The 17730-nt window shown below is 43.9% G+C and overlaps 1 protein-coding gene across 1 annotated transcript in view; it reads right to left on the bottom strand.

Moving 5' to 3' along the window:
• Arhgap20 (Rho GTPase activating protein 20) overlaps positions 1 to 16647 on the bottom strand; it is an 82303-nt gene extending 65656 nt beyond the window's left edge. The window contains exon 1 of the mRNA XM_052188346.1: positions 16400 to 16647. Within this exon, the coding sequence (XP_052044306.1) occupies positions 16400 to 16504 (105 nt within the window). The 5' untranslated portion in view covers positions 16505 to 16647. The remainder of the gene's footprint in view (positions 1 to 16399) is intronic.
• Positions 16648 to 17730: the final 1083 nt, after the last annotated feature.

A 17730-nucleotide genomic window follows, 5' to 3' on the forward strand; every position in this document is an offset into this window, starting at 1 on the left:
CTGCAAGAGCATCAAGAACCCTTAACCTCTGAGCCATCTCTCCACCACAACAGACTCTTAATAGACATGTAGTCTATATTTTATATTCAAATATTCATACACAAGGGTACTTTAACTCTTAGGAAAACCCCATTCTCTGTTTAGATAATTTATAAGGAGTAAGACAGACTTGAATAAGGATCTATTCCCCCTGAGTTATCTGGATAATTCTCTAATTAAGGAACATATATGTTAATAGCTGTGGATACTCTCGGAGAGCTTGCTTCTAGAGATTGGTGAGTAAGGTTACCAGGAGTCACAAACAGTCATCATTAAGCTTCAGGCTACACGACAAAAGCCACTCTTCCTGCTACAATCTCTTCCCAGCCTGGCCCAAGATGGGACTTACCCAAGAGTTTGGAGCACCCATGTTCAGGAACTGGACAAAACTAACTAGCTGGCTCAGGGGCCACATCTCATTGTGTGCCACGAAAGAATTCACACTTTCTTAAAACTTTTAAAATACTAACATGGGGCAGAAGAATCATTTAGTTGGATGATGGATTCCTTTATTACAATTCTTACTCCCAAAATTCATCATGCTCACCGGGATCTCTCAAATTACTGCTGTCACTGCTATAGCAGTGCCCGGTGTCTGGCCTCATCACTGGGGCTACTTCATTAATCCTGTGTCTCCCATGTGGATGCTCTCCCCTCATATCTCTCAAACACATCTGACACCACAGCTGAAGCAATTACACAGAACAACAAAGACCCGGAAACCAACTGGGTTAAGAAATGGAGACTGCCAGACTCATAGGTCAGGCCTTATTGACAATGAACCAGTAAAAGGCTCCAGGTTACAAAGTGAAATGAAGTCTGCATGGTGTGTACCTTCCTCACAGAAGAGCACATAGATCCTCAAACATAGCAACTTCAACACCTTAGTTCATACATCACAGCATGCAGTTTCCACGAGTCACATCAATCTGACGTCTCAACGCTGCAGTGACTATCTTCCTTCTTGAGCACCCTCAGTCCCAGAAGACGGAGTCCATTTTTCTAAGAAAGGTGCAGGCTATTAATATCATCCAAGCTGTTTCAGACTTTTTTTTTTCAGGACTCCATTTCTTCTGGCTTTGTCTTGACCCCCCTTCCCTCCATCTGCCCCCCCACCACCTTTGCTCATTTTTGCTATTGTGAAGTCTGAAATGTGAGCAATCCTGCTGGCCCTACTGGAAGGAGCCCTTTGCCACCTGTGTGACCTCGAGGACTTGCTGACCTTCTCCGTGGGGTGGCCTCTGGGGCCTCTCCTATCGCTCTCAGCAGAATTAAGTCCTAGAGTAGTTCCTCATTTGTACGTGATTTCTAATTCTGAACTCTGCATTCCAGATTGATCAAGAATTTGTGAAGAAAGGAACACACACACACACACACACACACAAAACCAAAAACCAACCAAACAACAATCAGCAAACAAAAATCCCCACCCCCATGACGACGAGCTTCTTTATTTGGAAACAGTCGTCTCCATGCTAGCACAGCCCTGTTACACATAGGAAACAAGCACCCATGTCAAGGACAAGGCTGGGTGGAGAGGGAAAGACTCGTGGAACAAGATTCAAGGGTAACCTGGGCTAAGGTATATTTTTAAATTCACAGAAGATGCTAGCTAATTTTTTTTCACGGAATTTCAAAGATTGTGAAACGAATTCCTTAAAAAGCCAATGTTCAAGAGACCAGCTGATTTAAGAACATCTTCCTGAGAGTTATTAAAACGTGAACATGAGTAATTAAAAAAAAAAGGTGACATGTGTTCCTTTGTAAAGGTATTTTTAAATATTTTTTTCACAGAAACCACATAAAAGAACATTCTTAGATATAGTGATTAGATTATATTCTATGCACCTCACCCAGCTAGATTCATACTGAAGAAGATGCCAACAAAATCACAGAGAGAATACCACTATTGACTGAAGTCTTGAGTCAGACATTATACCAACAGTCATTCAAGCCAAGACAATTCGGTCCCTTCTATGGCTTTCTACTGTCTAGGAAACAAGAACATTTGTACTACACAATTCCTTAGGCCATTAGACGATAGTATTTCTGATATTCTCCCAGGATGATCCCAGGTATTAAGATGCCCAGGATTCACTTTGCCCAAAATTATGTATCAAAGCCCAGGGAGTGGCCAATTGAACTGAAACTATACTGGAGTAGGTGTTATTCATTCAGATCCCCAGATCTCTGCTGCTTATGTGGGAAAGTCAAAATCCTATGGGGGCTCTGAAACAAAGCCAGTGGTCTTTATTCAGGCAATAAGAACTTGGACTATCTACTTGTGTATAAGGACATGGAATTGGGCATGTAGGGAGAAGAGGAGACCGGATTCTTTTGTAAACGTGTAGTAGTGCAAGCTTGTCAGGTGAGGCTACACTGGGCCAGTGACTTTGCAGCTGCTCTAAGGTTCATTGGGACTCTCGGTTTTATGAGTAAGCCGCAAACAGTGTATGTTTTATTAACGTACAAATTACTATCAAGTTTCTTACTATTTTTTTCTTCTTCTTTTTCTGAATTTAAGTGTTTGATGTTTAGAGCAAGGTGATATCATAGGGAATGCAAGTTGGAGAGGAAATATTTCATCTTTCATCTTAAAAAATACATTTAGATGTTCAAAGAGAAAAGAGGTAGTAATCTTTTTGAAAATGCACAAACAATATACATTAAAAGGCAATTGTTTGCATCTATTGGAAATGAGTTTCATATGGTACCATTTATCCAGTGTGAAGCAGCTCCAAAATTAACAAGAATTTTGGGTGTGCTAAAAAATCAAACACGAAACTATTCTCTGTCTACACCATCATCCTGGAATGGGATCTTAAAAGAAACTGATAGAAAACAGTGACAACATTTTCAAACCTGTTCCTCTTTGCAAACAGCCACTTATTCAATGAGCATGGGGTGACATTAGGGAGAAACGAAAGCTTTGATTTTTATGCTGTCTCCTCTGAAGCTATATTTAGCTTGGCAGGTCAAAGGAACTATTCAACCCAAGAGCAAAGGACAGAGGTCAGAACTGCCGATGAGAATGAAAAGCATGTAATTCATGTTTTGGTTTGTATCTCCAAAATAACTCAAAGTTACAGCAATGTTTCTCACCCTAAGTCATTGCCATCAGCTGAATCCACTGGACAATCCAACTCTCGGTATTCCCACCTCAATTAATGTGCTCTGCAAACGTCAAACAGCCTTCTTGTGGCATCTGTCCACACCTCTCCAGACAACAGACAGGGCCTCCCTCCTCTTTCAAATGTGCCTGCTTCCTTCAGCAATTATTTATTGAAACTCAACTTTGCATTCCCAAGCTTAGTGTAACACTGGCATAAACAGCAGTCAATAAACAGCAGAGGGGGTAATGTGATTTTTAAAACCTGGTCATTTACCACATCGAGACCAGTGCAAACACACACACACACACACACACACAAGAGGGGGGGGAGAAAGAAAGAGAGGGGAGGAGGGGGCAGGTCAAGGCATAGTGTTCATACCTGTAATCCCTCCACTTGAAAGCCACAATAGGAAGATAGTTATGAATTAGAGGGTAGCCAAGGCCACACAATTAGGTCCCAATAAAAGAAGGAAAGAAAGAGGGAGGGAGGGAGGAAAGAAGGAAGGATCTTTAACAGATTCTGTGAAATGGGGGCATTTGTGAAGGAACTGGACAGCAAACCTGGAAGCTCTCCTAAACACCCTGTTATCATCACTTCGTGCTCCTTGGTAAATATCCGTCTAATGATTTAGCAAGGATTTATTAGCAGTCAACAAACTGTGTCAGGATAACTGGATAACTACATGCAAAAAAATGAAGTTGTGTTTATAGCTTATGCTACACAACAATTGACTCAGAGTGACAAAAGGCAGAAGTGACTATAAAACCCTACAGGAGACAAGCACTCTTGGTCACATTCAATGAGACAGCCAGTTGCTTCTTTATGTAACTCTGCAAAGACAAGCAACAAAAGAACGAAACCGGCAGACTGTGCACTAGTAACACTGAATACTTGCACAGGATGGAGGACATTTGTGAATTATACCTATGTTAAATGAATCATATCTAGAATATATAAATAGCTATTAGAACTCAGTCATAGAGGCCAATTACCCAAGTGGAAATAAGGTGAAAGATATGATTTCTGAAAAGACATGAACACACATGAAAAAGTGTCCAACATGATTAGCTACCAGGAAATAAAAGCCACAATGAACCAGCACTTTATCCACGCGAGGAAGACAGTTCTAAGAAAGACAGTTTTCTGTTTATGGAGACACCAGACTCTTACACGCTGCTGTCTCATTCCAAGTTGGGTCAGTTACTCTAGAAGACAGTGCAAACTCCCACAAACAGTTATCCATGTGTCGGATCCTGCAATTCACACCAAGGTATAGCCCCCGAGAGAAATGAGGACATATGATTGTGTAAAGGCCTGTATGCCATCATCCACAGCAGCATTAGGGAAACAACCGCACTGAAGAATCAATAAGCACAACATCACATGCTACATATGAAATATTTCTTGGTAATAAAAGAAGTACTAATAGGCACTATGACATGACCTGCCCGAAGCTTGAAAACATTATGCCAATTTAGGGAAAAAATAGTATGGATTCCACTTATAGAAGCTGTTCAGAACAAAAGATTGGACAGAAACAAACTTTAGATTAGTGTTTGTCCCGAGCTTGGGAAAGTGGGGCATCTGGAGATGACTCAGAGTTGTGGTGGTTCTTGATGAGGTAATCAATGTGCTGTAGCTGCCTTAGCTGCTTGTATTATCAATGTTAATCATGCTTCCCAGAAACTGTTTCTCCAAGAGTGCTTCTGGGAACCCGCCCACACTTGGTTCTGATTGGTAAATAATGATGCTGGCAGCCAATGGCTGGGCAGGGCAGACAGAGGCGGGACTTTTAGGATTTCCAGGCTTGGAACCAAAAAGGAGAAGGAGAGCTACCTTGTTGGGAGCGATGGAGGAGAGGAGCCTCCGCGTCTGAGAAGAGCAGAGGAGAGGAGGTGATAGCAACCCTATGAAGGTGCTGGAAGGGTACGCCCCAGAGCGCTGCCCAGGGAAGCCAAGGTAGAATACAGAATTTAGTAAATGATAACCTGGGATTAACTGTGGTAGGTGGATTAACCCTGTGGAGAGTAGGAAGTGACCCAGCTATTGCGCTGTTTAAGGTATATCAAAATATAAAGGCTGAGAGTATATCTTTCATTCAGGAACATAAATCATTGAGGCAGGTAATGAACACTCGCCAATGGGATTTATAAATAAAATATATTGCTACAGTGCACTAAGACCAATGCATAATTAAAGAACCAATGTAGAAATCAATGATTGTGCACTTGAGGCAGGTAAACTGTGCAGTATTTCAATTGTGCATTTAATAAAGAACAAAATGAAAAAAAAATCTAACTACCTGTCTACTAAACCACTAGGCTCTGTCTCAGCAAACTCAGCAAAGTCATCAGAACTGCTTTGTAATAGTTACCATTACTTACACGTAAGGCAGTAAGTGCACCTATGTAGGGAAATAGATTTATAAACAGGAAGCTGAAGGAACAAGCTGGCTTTTTCATCAACTCAGAAAACATTTTATTAACGTTTTTGGCTCAGAATTTGTGTGTGTGTGTGTGTGTGTTTTATTGCTTTATGTGTATATATGTGTGTATATATATATATAAATAAATATATGTATATATATAAATAAATAAATGTGTATGTGTATATATATATATATATATATATAAATAAAATAAAGGGAGGAATAAAATACACTTCCCTCTAGTGCTTTCCAGAAAATACTGTTGGGTCATTAAAAAGTGTTTTTCTTCTCTTAAAAAGTTATTTCATTTCAATATTTTAAAAATTATCAAATCTGCCTCCATTTCCTTTCCTGTAACTCTTCCTCTGCCCCAACACTCCTCCCTCCCACCTTCACATGCAAAAATAAACAGACAAAACCCCACTGAATCTACTAGTGCTTTCTGTGGTGAATGCAGGGCCACCTGCTGGAGATGGGCAGCAACTCAAGGAAAGGGACCCAACCTTTCTAGCAGCCACGGTTGGCATTCAGTTAGGAGGGCACAAAGGACCCCATTCATAGTCAGATTTTGTCCAGTTTGCTCTTGTGCATACAGTCACAGCTGCTCTGAGTTCGTGTAGCATGTCCAGAAAACACGGTTTTGTTGTTGTTTTGTTGTTGTTTTGTTGTTGTTTTGGTTTGTTTTCTGCAGTCATCTACCATCTCTGGCTTTTACAATTTTCTCCCTCTTCCAAGATGATCCCCAAGGCTTGGGAGGAAGGGGTATTGTACAGATGCCCCTCTCTGGGCTTGCTACTCCAGTCTTCCATTCTCTCCATGTTGGCCATCTGGAGGCCTCTGTACTAATTGTCATTAAGGCAGAAAGAAGGTTCTCTGCTGACGGCTGAGTCATGCACTAACTTATTGACGTAGGGTGAGTATTTAGAAGACACTCTGATACTATGTCCACTTAGCAGGATACTACTAGTAGAGTTTCTACTCAGGCCTATGACTTACCCATTCACAAGTTCATGGGACAGTTCAAGGAACCAGACGTGAGTCTCATTTTGTGGGGGCAGGCCTTAAATTCAATCAGAAAATGGTTGGTTACCCCCCAAAACACTCATGCTGCAGTTTCACTAGTGGGCATGTGCGGTCAGGCCAGTCGTCACTGTAGTTCACAAGGTTCACAGCTGGGCGTGGCTGATGATGGCTTCTGAAGTACCCAGAGCCAGCACTGTGAAAGCTAGCCAGGGGGAGCAGTATTTCCTGCCCAGTAGCCGCTTTACTCCTCACTCTCCCATCTCCAGTATGTAGTATCTTTGGCAATAAGACCTTTCCGCCGAATTCTGGAGGGTAACCAGGAGCCGCAGCAATAGTCATTATGTTTTGTTTGTTTTGGGAGGTTGGTGGTAGTGATGGTGTCTGTAGGACCTTCCTGATCAACAACTCATAAAAGGGAATTAACCTATCTGGCACTGGACTTTTAATTTGCTAGCTGACACTGTCTGGGAGAGGCATTGCTGTCCCTCTCCCTAGTCTAGGGTAACTCCACTTAAACTCTTTGAAACTCTGTTTATGTTTATATGGAAAGAAACTCCTAGAGTAGCAAGTCTCCACAGGGCCTTTTCAACCATCTACAGAGGGAACCCTGCCTATGTGACAGCTCACCTGACATATAGGCTCTCATTAGAATTTTAGTAGAATGTCCAGCAAATGCTACACCCCTGATTTATTCACCTCACACATGAGTCCAAATCTGGCATTCTTAGCTTTCTCCATAAGTAAACGTAAATAAATTCTATCAAAAGAATAGAGGGATAGGATAGAAGATCTAAGTCAGAGGTGAACTGTAAGCTTTACATGGTTTGGTTAGAGATAAAAAAAAATCCAAACATTTCAAACTTCAGAGAAATGGTGCTAACATCACCCTTGAGCTTTTAAAGCAGACAAGAACAACGTTAAAATGAGAGATTTGAGGGAATCGTTTGAAGAACTACAGACTTGCACAGCTACAGAAATACCAGATCAAGTTGACAAACTAGCTGTCTCAAATTTGACTACTAATCCCTTTGTGAGGAGTCAGTGAGATTCAGCAAGCAGTGAACTCTCCCTCGTTCCCTGTGTGCCTGCAGTATTTATTTGTGGAGACTTACTCAAGCTGCTGCACAATTATAGTTCAAAAACATTGGCTCTGCAGTGGGAAAAGAATTATTTTTAACCTTGCACCTTGCTTCTGGATCCTACTATCACAACAAGATTTTGAGCGCTGGGTGAGCTGATTCGTCCAGCTATTGTCCGTTCAGCCTACACTAAGTATAATGCTCTATCTATTCATAAACAGTCCCATCCAGAATCAGTCTGAACACTCAGCTCCACAGAACCTCAAGTGAAGACTACTGTGAGAAGATTAACATTCCTTCTGACAGTAGAATGGAAACACTTTTACTCTGGGCTCTTTGCTATTTCCTCAATATCATTACTTTGAACAACAATAACAACAACAACAACAACAATAACAAATCAAGAGTCTATATAATGTAGCAGATACTAGGCCCTACTTCCATGATATAATTTCTCAGATTCTCTCTAAATTAGACCTAATTCCTGCCCTATCTCTTTGTGTGTATGTATAAGAAATTCCTGAACTTAAAAGTACTGTGATATTGGGGCACACATTCAAGACTTACAGTAGTGTTTATAAATAAGAGAACATCACACTGTCCCTCACACATTCTTGGTTCCTCTGCCTCCATCTCTACCCACAATGCATTTTGTCCTATCATCATGATGGGCTGTTGAACTGACTGGATTGTGGTCTCTATTAACACCACCAGCTTCAACCTTTGGCCATGCTTCCCTTTCAAAGGACACAGGTCAACCATAGACTCTCGTTGCCTTTGAGCAAGGTTCTGCTGCTGTTTTTCACATCATGGCCAACACAAAATGGTGTCATTCATACAGTCATGACACAGGTACAGTGAGCTATCCCAATACCCATCTATCTGAGGGCCAAGGGCTTTAAGGAATGTAATATACTGCACTGACTGAGACGCTCTGCCATCTAATATAGTCTTTCATTTCTCAAACACTGAGGAAAAGGGTATTATGATCAACAGAAACACATCAGGGTATGTCTGGACTTAAATATGGTGTCATCTAGTAGTGTTCTTATTCACTGTCAGGTGTAAAATGGCCACCAGAGAGGGGGAAGACGGAATACTAGGCTCCCCTTGCTGTAAATGAGGTCCCAGGTAAATTAGGAAATCACAGGCTGTGGAGAAGTTGGGTGTTCCAGACCTTGGTACGTGAGCTGATGTGGTGACACATACCTTCCATTCCCAGAGTCCTCTTGAGTGACCAGACATCTAAAAACAGCTTTTTATGTCCAGTTATGCCATGTGACAGGTGTCTGTCAAAATTAGGTCAGGACTGCTCAGCTCACTATTGACACACAGTGCTGACAGGGCTGCCTCTGCTGGTGGCTGGATGTTTCTAAGCTAAACTTGTCCTGAAGAAAATAAGGCTGAGACGAAATTTAAAAATAAAATGGGCTGTGCTGCCTACAAGCGCCATGGGGATGAAGGCAGAAGTCACTGAGGGATTCCTTCTGCTTTCCCTGCCTCCTTAATTGTGGCAGAGCCTTCCATACAAGAACAAGAACTAAAGATTACCCTACCCTAGTTTCAGACAACCATTAGAGTTGTGACTACCACAGAGAGTCTGCTCTCTGTAAGTGTCTTAAACATGCAGGGACTCCTAGAATAGAGACCCAACAGAAACAGCCAGACAGCAAACTTTTCCTACAGTACAAGTTTATTTTAGATGTATTTTAGACATGAGGGGTGTATTTCAAGACACTTCACTGAGTAACAAAATTATGTATGTGCATGTACACACACACACACACACACACACACACACGTGTCTTCAAAGTACTGTATAAATGGCATGGTATATGTTCATATGTATGTTTATACACCTGACTTTATACAGCTATTTTTGGTAGTACTTAATAGTAATAAATGTTAGCGTCCACAAAGGCTGAAAAACAATGTGAGTTGTATAATTACAGTTTCCAGTAAGTAGTGTGTAGGACAGAATGTGATGCATTTACTATCAATCAATCAATCAATCAATCAATCAATCCAACACATCCTGACAAGGTCAAGAGCCAAGAAAGAATGGAGACTCCTCACTTATTAATAGGAAGGGATTCCTTTCCAGCCTTCTTGCTTCTCTTTAGTCACCAAATGTGTTGCAGTTTGTCTCACAGACTCTGATAGTCCATAATCCAAGAGAGTGCTGTAGTTTCTGGGAGCAAGCCTTGCCTTGATGCAATCTTCATTTCAAAATGGATGACAGCCACTGCACAAATGCTTTAGGTATCTATAGGCTGTGCATTGTAACTGCCCATTTTCATCCCCGAGACTCACTCTTCAAGTTTAATTGGGACTGGGGAGATTGCTCAATGGCCAAGTACTTATACTGCAGAATGAAGGCCTGTGTCTGGGCTCCCAGCAATCACCTATAAAGATAAGCACAGCTGTGTGTGCAGCCCTAGTATTGGGACCAGAATATCCTGTGAGCCCCCTGCTTGGCCAGTCTGTCTACTCAATAGAAAGGCAAGTATTGGGATCAGTGAGAGACTTTGTCTCAAGGTAGTAGAAAGCAGAAAGCCATCATGGAAGACTTTGAATATCTTGTTCTAACCTTTGCATGTGAACACACACACACAACACACACACACACACACACACACACAGAGTGAAATAAATACCTGAAGATATAAAAGATGCCTTGTTTTATTTTTTTTAAAATAACAATTTATTACTTTATTATTTTATTACTTTATTATTCTGAGGCAACACCAACCTTAGTCTACTGTCTTCAAATTTCAATGCCCACCCCCAGAGAAAACAAAGACTAAGAACATTCTAATAGACCATCACTGAAATCATCTCTAAGATCTCAAATCATCCAAAAGAAAAGACCTTTGGACATGATGCCTTGTTTTATATCTGGCTGATTTTATCATAACATGGAATTTTAAAGCCACAAAAAATTAAGTTTTTTGCTATGTTCGAGTGCAATCTTGGGCTATATTTGAAGAATCACCCCTGGTTGGTTAAAAAACAAAACAAAACCCTTGGACTCAAGATTTCTAAGTTTACTGATGTAACTTTCAGTGACATTTTCCACATATCGCTTTCCACAGTGGGGTACCAGAGGCACAGGAGTTGGTGCATCTACACAGAACTTCAAACTATGGTCTACATGCAGGATATCCCAAGCTTTCCAACAGTAGGCACGGACATTCAGCTTGGCTGAGCAGCTCCTGAAATCAATCTGTCTTCCTTTTAAGGAACACCAGAAAGGGGCAGACGTCAAGGCACAAAACTTAGTGAGATACCCAAATAATAATAAGCTTAATTACCAAATAAGCTCGTGATAGCTGCATCAGGGGTCACTATTAGTCCATGTTCACCTAACATTACCTAGGGGTCATCATGACTGCAGCGAAGAATCTTTCCTAGTTGGTTTTATGCAATTCACTTTGTGAGTAACACCAGAGAAGGGCTCAGTAGGACACAGTTTTAAGCATGGGCTTGCTTTTCTCAGTACTGAAGAATAAAACTAAAGCCTATTATTAAGGCATTTCATTCAAGGCTGAGTGCCACACATACTCTTGGCTTGGCTAAAATAGTCAGTTCTTGGTGTGTGGTGGTGCGTAGTGGTGCTGGTGGTGCTAATGGTTTTCTACCACCAAATGCTATAAACAGATTCGGACCCAAACAAATGCAGAACGAGGAGAGAGTAGAGCTCATAACAGCAGCTGTGACATTTGAGCTGCTACAACTATTTTCCAATTATTTTCCTTTGACTGTTTTTCTATGCCTATAAATCTCTTTCCTATCCCAATACCCGCTGTCCCCATTAAAAAGTTGTTAATTATCAAGCGAAGGCCAAGGGTCAGTGTGCTAGAGTCTGACATTCCTAACACTGACATGGCTCTAATATGGGCTTCCACTGTACCAGAGATGTGAAGGACAAATATGGACATCCCCCAAGAACACACTATTCCAGAAGAATTTAAATTGTCATCTGCATGCTGCAAGTGCATTGGAGAGCCTAGTCTAGGAACCACTACACAAATTTCCTGTATGTTCTTCTGGAGACCCCCTGGTGACAGGAACTCTATTGTCTAGGGTGGACTATGTTCTCTCTGAAAAGTCATTGTATCTTGTGTGCAGCAAATAAAGGCAAGCTATTAAGCTAGGTAATTTCTGAAGTTAAAACAACAAATAAAGCTATAAAACAAAGAGACTGACTTCTGTAGGGCACCTATATGTTACCTGCTCAAACAGACTCACCCTGGGACTTCTGGATTTAATTTTACCCTTACTTTCTGAAATCCTCTTTTAATGTATGAGTCTTGTCCTTTACAGAGTTAAAGGACAATTTAAACAGGCCTTCCCTTCAGCAGCTCAGTGCAGAATGGTCCACCTGAACACTTGCATTTGTTCAAATGAGGATTGATCCATTTAATAACACAATTTAATAATTGTTTCTTTACTGTTTTTGAGCTCTCCCTCTATACCTGCTGCTCAATATTGTAACCACTAAATAAACACCACTATATAAATTTAAATTCAAGTTAATTACGATGAAATCAAATTAAAGAAAAAAAAGCAAGTTATATTTCACCCAATGAAAAACTTTTGTTCTTAGAAAAACAATGCCAAAGAAATAAAAATACAGGTCATAGACAGAGAGGAAATATTTTGAAAGTCACACACCCAATAGAGGATTTGTAAAACGTATAAACAATGTATAAATTACTCTCAAACCTCAGTAAGAAAAAAGTTCACAACTCAATGAAAGCTGGCAAGATATTTAAATAGACAATTAATCAGAGATAGTGTGGATGGTAAACACAAGATCACTGAGGATGTGCAAATCCAGATGAAGAGGAACTACTACATCTCACCCTCTAGGATGATTAACCCACAGAGAAATGTTAAGAGGTGGTGGTGAGCATGTGTGGAACTGGATTATTCCACTATTGAATTGCTATTGAAACTATAAAATCACTTCAGAATAAAGCAACCCCCCTCCCCCCCCCCCTTTTCAAGGCAACTCACTCCATAGACCAGGCTGGCCTCAAATTCAAAAATTTGCCCGCCTCTGCCTCCCAAGTGCTGGGATTAAAGGCATGTGCCACCATTGCCTGGAAAGCAACCAGTTTGTCAAAGAGTAAAGTATATGGCTAAATATGACCCAGTCATTCCATGCCCAAATATTTACTGCCCCCCAAAGCATAGGTCCATGCAGAGTTGAGAATGAAGGGTCTCAACATCTTCACTTGTAATAGCCAAGGAAGCAGAAGCAATGTAAACGCTAGATGAATGCATAAGTGGACTACAGCCTGAACACCCCTAGTTCCCAACCCTGGCATCCAAAACTGACTCACATGCTGAAACTTTCTGCTTGCTGATATAAGATATAAGAAGAACATTCTATGCCACATCTCCTGTGATGGGTTGAGGTCAAAATACAGGCGTGATAAAAACAATGAACAAACTGATCTTTAGATTATGCATGTAAGAGACAGAACTAATCTTACAGTAAGACCTGAATGCCACCCATGAGGTATCTCATTTTATATAACCAAAAACCTCAAAATCTAAAGCATATGAAATCTGAAACTCCCATGCTAAGATATTCAATCTTTACAGCTCATCAATGAACGGCACAGACACACACAAACAACCATAGGTGGATATGAAAATTGTTTCTAGTGAAAGGAAGGCAAAAGTAAAAGATTTCACTTATATAAGCTGAAAATGCATACTTAATCTATAATGACGCAAAGCAGATGGTTTCTTGGGAAGATCCACATTTTCTAAGTGCATACACACATCAGACCCTAGATTTATAAATTCTAAATATGTGAGGTTATTGTCTACCAATTAAACTTCAAGAGGGATGTTAAAATTTTCAGGGTGCCAACCACATTTCAGGAGCTGAACAGGCACATGTGGTTCCCGACTACCAGACACCGAGGATGACCAGGCTTCGTCACCTGACCAGGTCCCACTTAAAATGCTCCAGACCAGAGGGCAGGAAGCTACAGGGCATGTTTATTGTGTTGTTACTGTATATTTGTATGATGTATGTGGTATGTGTATGTACACATACACCTGTGTGTTATGTGTGTGGAGGCCAGAGGACAACTTGGTGGAATCTGCTCTGCCTTTCCATGTTAGCGTGGGTTCTGGGTATCGAACTAAATCTCCCAGGCTTGCTCAGCAAGTACATTTACCTGATGAGCCATTCCGCTGGCCTCCACTACATGTTCTTACACATGAAGTTCTGTGCGGGCACAGTCAAGCCCACTGACTTACGGAGTGTCCATTCCACTTCAGAGCTGTAGCTGAAGAATTAAGCAGAGACCATGAGGCTGCAAACCTTAAGGCTTGGTGATCCTTCTCTTAAAGATAAATGCTAAGGCCGGGGTGTGTGTGTGTGTGTGTGTGTGTGTGTGTGTGTGTGTGCACCACTCCTGTTCTTTGCTTGTCATGACCCAAGGAATGCTTATGAAACAAGTGCAATGAATGCTGAGACTATCAATAAAGTGGAAGGACCAGGGCATGACAGGAGGTGGCTTCCACTGACACAGGAAGGAGAGAGAGAGAGAGAGAGAGAGAGAGAGAGAGAGAGAGAGCTCTAGAAGACCCAAGATTTGCACAGCATGAAAAAAAGAAAAAAACAACCAACAACTCTTTGGGCAGACATAAAGGGAATAACACCAATGCCTCAGAATAGGAATGCTTGTGGCTTACTGTATGAAAATGATGGCCCATGAGGCTGAAGAACATACAAAAGCGGGGAGGGTAAAGGAATGGAAGAAGTAAAAGGGACCAAGAAAAAGTATCCTCGTTTTACCAGGCATGCAAAATGAATCTCCTTCAGAAATGTAAGCAAAATGAAAATCATCATCAATTCAAATGAAAGCATACCAGCCCACCCACTCTGGCACTGCTAAATGCAGAATGGTCACAGAAAGTCACCAAGGCGGCAGAGGTTGTTTCTGCAAAGGCACAGGTTAGAGATGGCACCAGGCAGTTTGGGTGCAGTCTGGAGTGGAGAAGTCTGGACACTTTGGAAGCTATTGCGGTGGATTGACTGTTGCAGACTGAGGAAAGGTGTTGACACGGAACACGTGTGTTGTGAATTACAAACATGGGAAACACACGAAGGGCTAACAGGATCTTGCCTATGTGCCATCATCCATTCAATTTTTTCAACAATCTTGGGGAGTAGAGCTGGATGTGGAAGTGTACTAGCTCTTTATGTTTTGTAACGAAGGACACCATCCTAGAGATAGTGGCTGTGCTGAGAGAACTGGGCATAGTAAAAAGGACACAGCCTCCCTTCCGTTATGGGACAAGCTCAGCTTGAAAATGATAAAGCTACTCTTGAAGGCTCCCTCCCCTCCCCTCCCCTCCCCTCCCCTCCTCCCCTTGCTAGCGTACTTAATCAGCCTCGGGGGCGGGGCCACAGTCTTTAAGAAAACAAATGCTTGATTCTTTCTAATTCCTTAGGTTTACGAAACCCAAACGCTTTAAATCTATGCCAGTTGCCTGATGTTCGTTTACCATCCTAAATTAAGAATGACATCCTGACAATTTCACGTTTTATTTGGAAAAACTGGATCATACACATATACCACATACACCACATACACCACATACACCACACACACACACACACACAGTCTCTGAAGGGTTAAAAGACCCACAAGGGCAAACATCAGCTTCTATACATCAAAGGCTGAGCCGCCACTACTGCCCATACATCAAGTTCACAGACACCCATAGAGGGCTCTGCTACAGGTCCAAGGTTCTTGGGAGCTCACACACGTTTCTATACAGCAATCACCTCTCTCTTTGACCTCCAGCCAAGCCACCATCCTAGTGGGAAGATTAATGAAAGGCCATAAAATCCGGACATGCAGGGAGCTAGTGTATCCTTTTGAGTCTCTAATTATAGTAATGCAACGTTTTCACATTTTTTTGTTAGGGAAGAGCTAGAATGATCTCTCATCCCAACTTGTTTCCAGAGAAGCTGGAGAAGGCGACACCACTGTAAGGAACAAATATGGCCAAATATCGGAAGGTTTAGCGCTGGAGGAAGGGAGGGGGGCAGACATGGCTACAGGAACACCCAACTCAGTTCCCAGGAGCCCAGGAGCTCGAGGCTCACGTGCACTTGCCCAGGGACCTATTGCAGACACCTGACCTCCATCAAAATCCTCCCGCTGCACCGTGGACCAGTCAATCACCAGCAAAAGCTACAAGTAGTTGTCCGCACTGGTCCTTTGGGTGTCAGGGAACAAGGGCGCCACCCCCACAGGCTCATGCAGGATCCCCTCTCAGGGGGTGACTCTGAGCCAAGCCCCCCACGCCCCGCTGGGACCTCCGGAAGCACCAGCCAGCCTAGATCTAGGCCGAGTCAAATCTCCGGATCCCGCAGTGTGGCCCACTGCACCCATCTCCGACAACCCTGAAAGCCTTGGGTGGGCGCATCATCCCTCCCCTCCCGGACCGCCTACCTTCCTCGGGTCAAGGCCACCTCGGGAGGCTCGCAGGGAGGCACAACCAGGGTCAGAGGTGGAGAGGCAAGGGGCTTCTCCGAGACCCGATCCCACTAGAGAACATAGCGGGAGATCCCGGGAGGTGACCCCACACCCCACGCGGGGCCGTTAACCCCTCGCAGCACCAGGCACCGGTGGAAGGCGCGAGCCCATGGGAGCCTACCGCTCGGGCGTCCTCACCTTCTTGGTACCAGGGCCTCCCGCGATGCGAGACATGCCTGTCAGCGAGGAGGAGCGCCCCGGCTGCGCCCCTAGAGCATCCTGCTGCGGAGACATCGCTTCCATGAAGAAGATCTGCAAGCCAAGCCCAAGCTGAGGACCGGGTGGCCGCGCGGCGCGGTTCGCTCAGGCCGGACGCCGAGCTGCGGGTGCGGGCGGCGCGCCTCCCGTCGGGGCCATGGACCGCCGCCCGCGCCGCGCTTGTCGCGCTCGCCACACTCTGCTCCCGCTGCAGCAAGCACTCGGGCGGCCTGTCCACACAGCCCCTCCCCTCCGCGCCCGCCCCGGCCCGCCCCTCCCCTCCGCGCCCGCCCCGCCCCCGCCGCCGCCGCCCTCCCCGCGCTGCCCGTGCGCGCCGCCGGGAGCGAGCTCTCCACGCTTGGCGCTGCAGGAGTCGCTAACCTTCCGAGGTGCCTCCGAGGGTCTGAAGCTTTCGCTGCCGCGCGCCACGCGCCGTGCACCACGCACCACTGCCTCCGGTGCAGCTCCGCGCGCTTGTCCGCTCGCTCCCGCCAGCGTCCCTTCCCGCGCAGCTGCAGCGCGGGAGCCGCAGCGACCGCGGCTCGCTTTAAGGTGGTGCAGGGGCCGCCTGCCTAGCCTCGCTTTCGCGGAAGGACCCCACCCCCAACCCCCATCCCCATTCCGCTGAAGAAGGAGTTCGACAAATTTGGAAGCCCAGGTGGCATCGCCCGACCTCGGGTGCAAAGTCGAACGCTTGCTGGCTAAGCCTGTCTGGGTAGCCCACAGCCTTGGCTTTGCAGTAGCTGGGCAGCAAGCATGGAGAAGCAACGTTACACGTTTGCACCACCGGCTTTAACAGGCAGCAAGCTGCAGGGACCCTGCATTTTGAAGGAGAAAGCGCAATTAAAAGAAAATGCAGGCAGAGAGGAGGTTGAAACTTGGCATAGTATCTATGTGAAGGCGACAATAAGTGGAAGCGTTTATCAGATACCCCGGAGCTCAGAGCCTAGCTTCCTGTTAGCCCAAATAGTGACTACCCCCCCACCCCCACCCCCCACCCCCGTTTTGGACTAAATAATAATGAAAGGGCATTTGGAACAGACCAGGGTTAAGTAGTGCTCGCACTTTGCAGGGCTGGTTGCTGGTGTAAATGATTCAGTAGGTGGCATTCTTCCCTTGGAATCAGAACTAGGGTGAAAAAAAAAAAATCACCGCGGACATCACTCCGTGGTGCTAGGTGGTTATGGATTTGAATTATTTTGTGACAAGGAAAAAAAAAAGAAAAAAGAAAAGAAAAGAAAGAGGTTCCTGGCAGTGTGGGTGACTACTGG

Source organism: Apodemus sylvaticus, chromosome 7 (assembly GCF_947179515.1).
Source record: "Apodemus sylvaticus chromosome 7, mApoSyl1.1, whole genome shotgun sequence".
NCBI lineage: Eukaryota > Metazoa > Chordata > Mammalia > Rodentia > Muridae > Apodemus > Apodemus sylvaticus.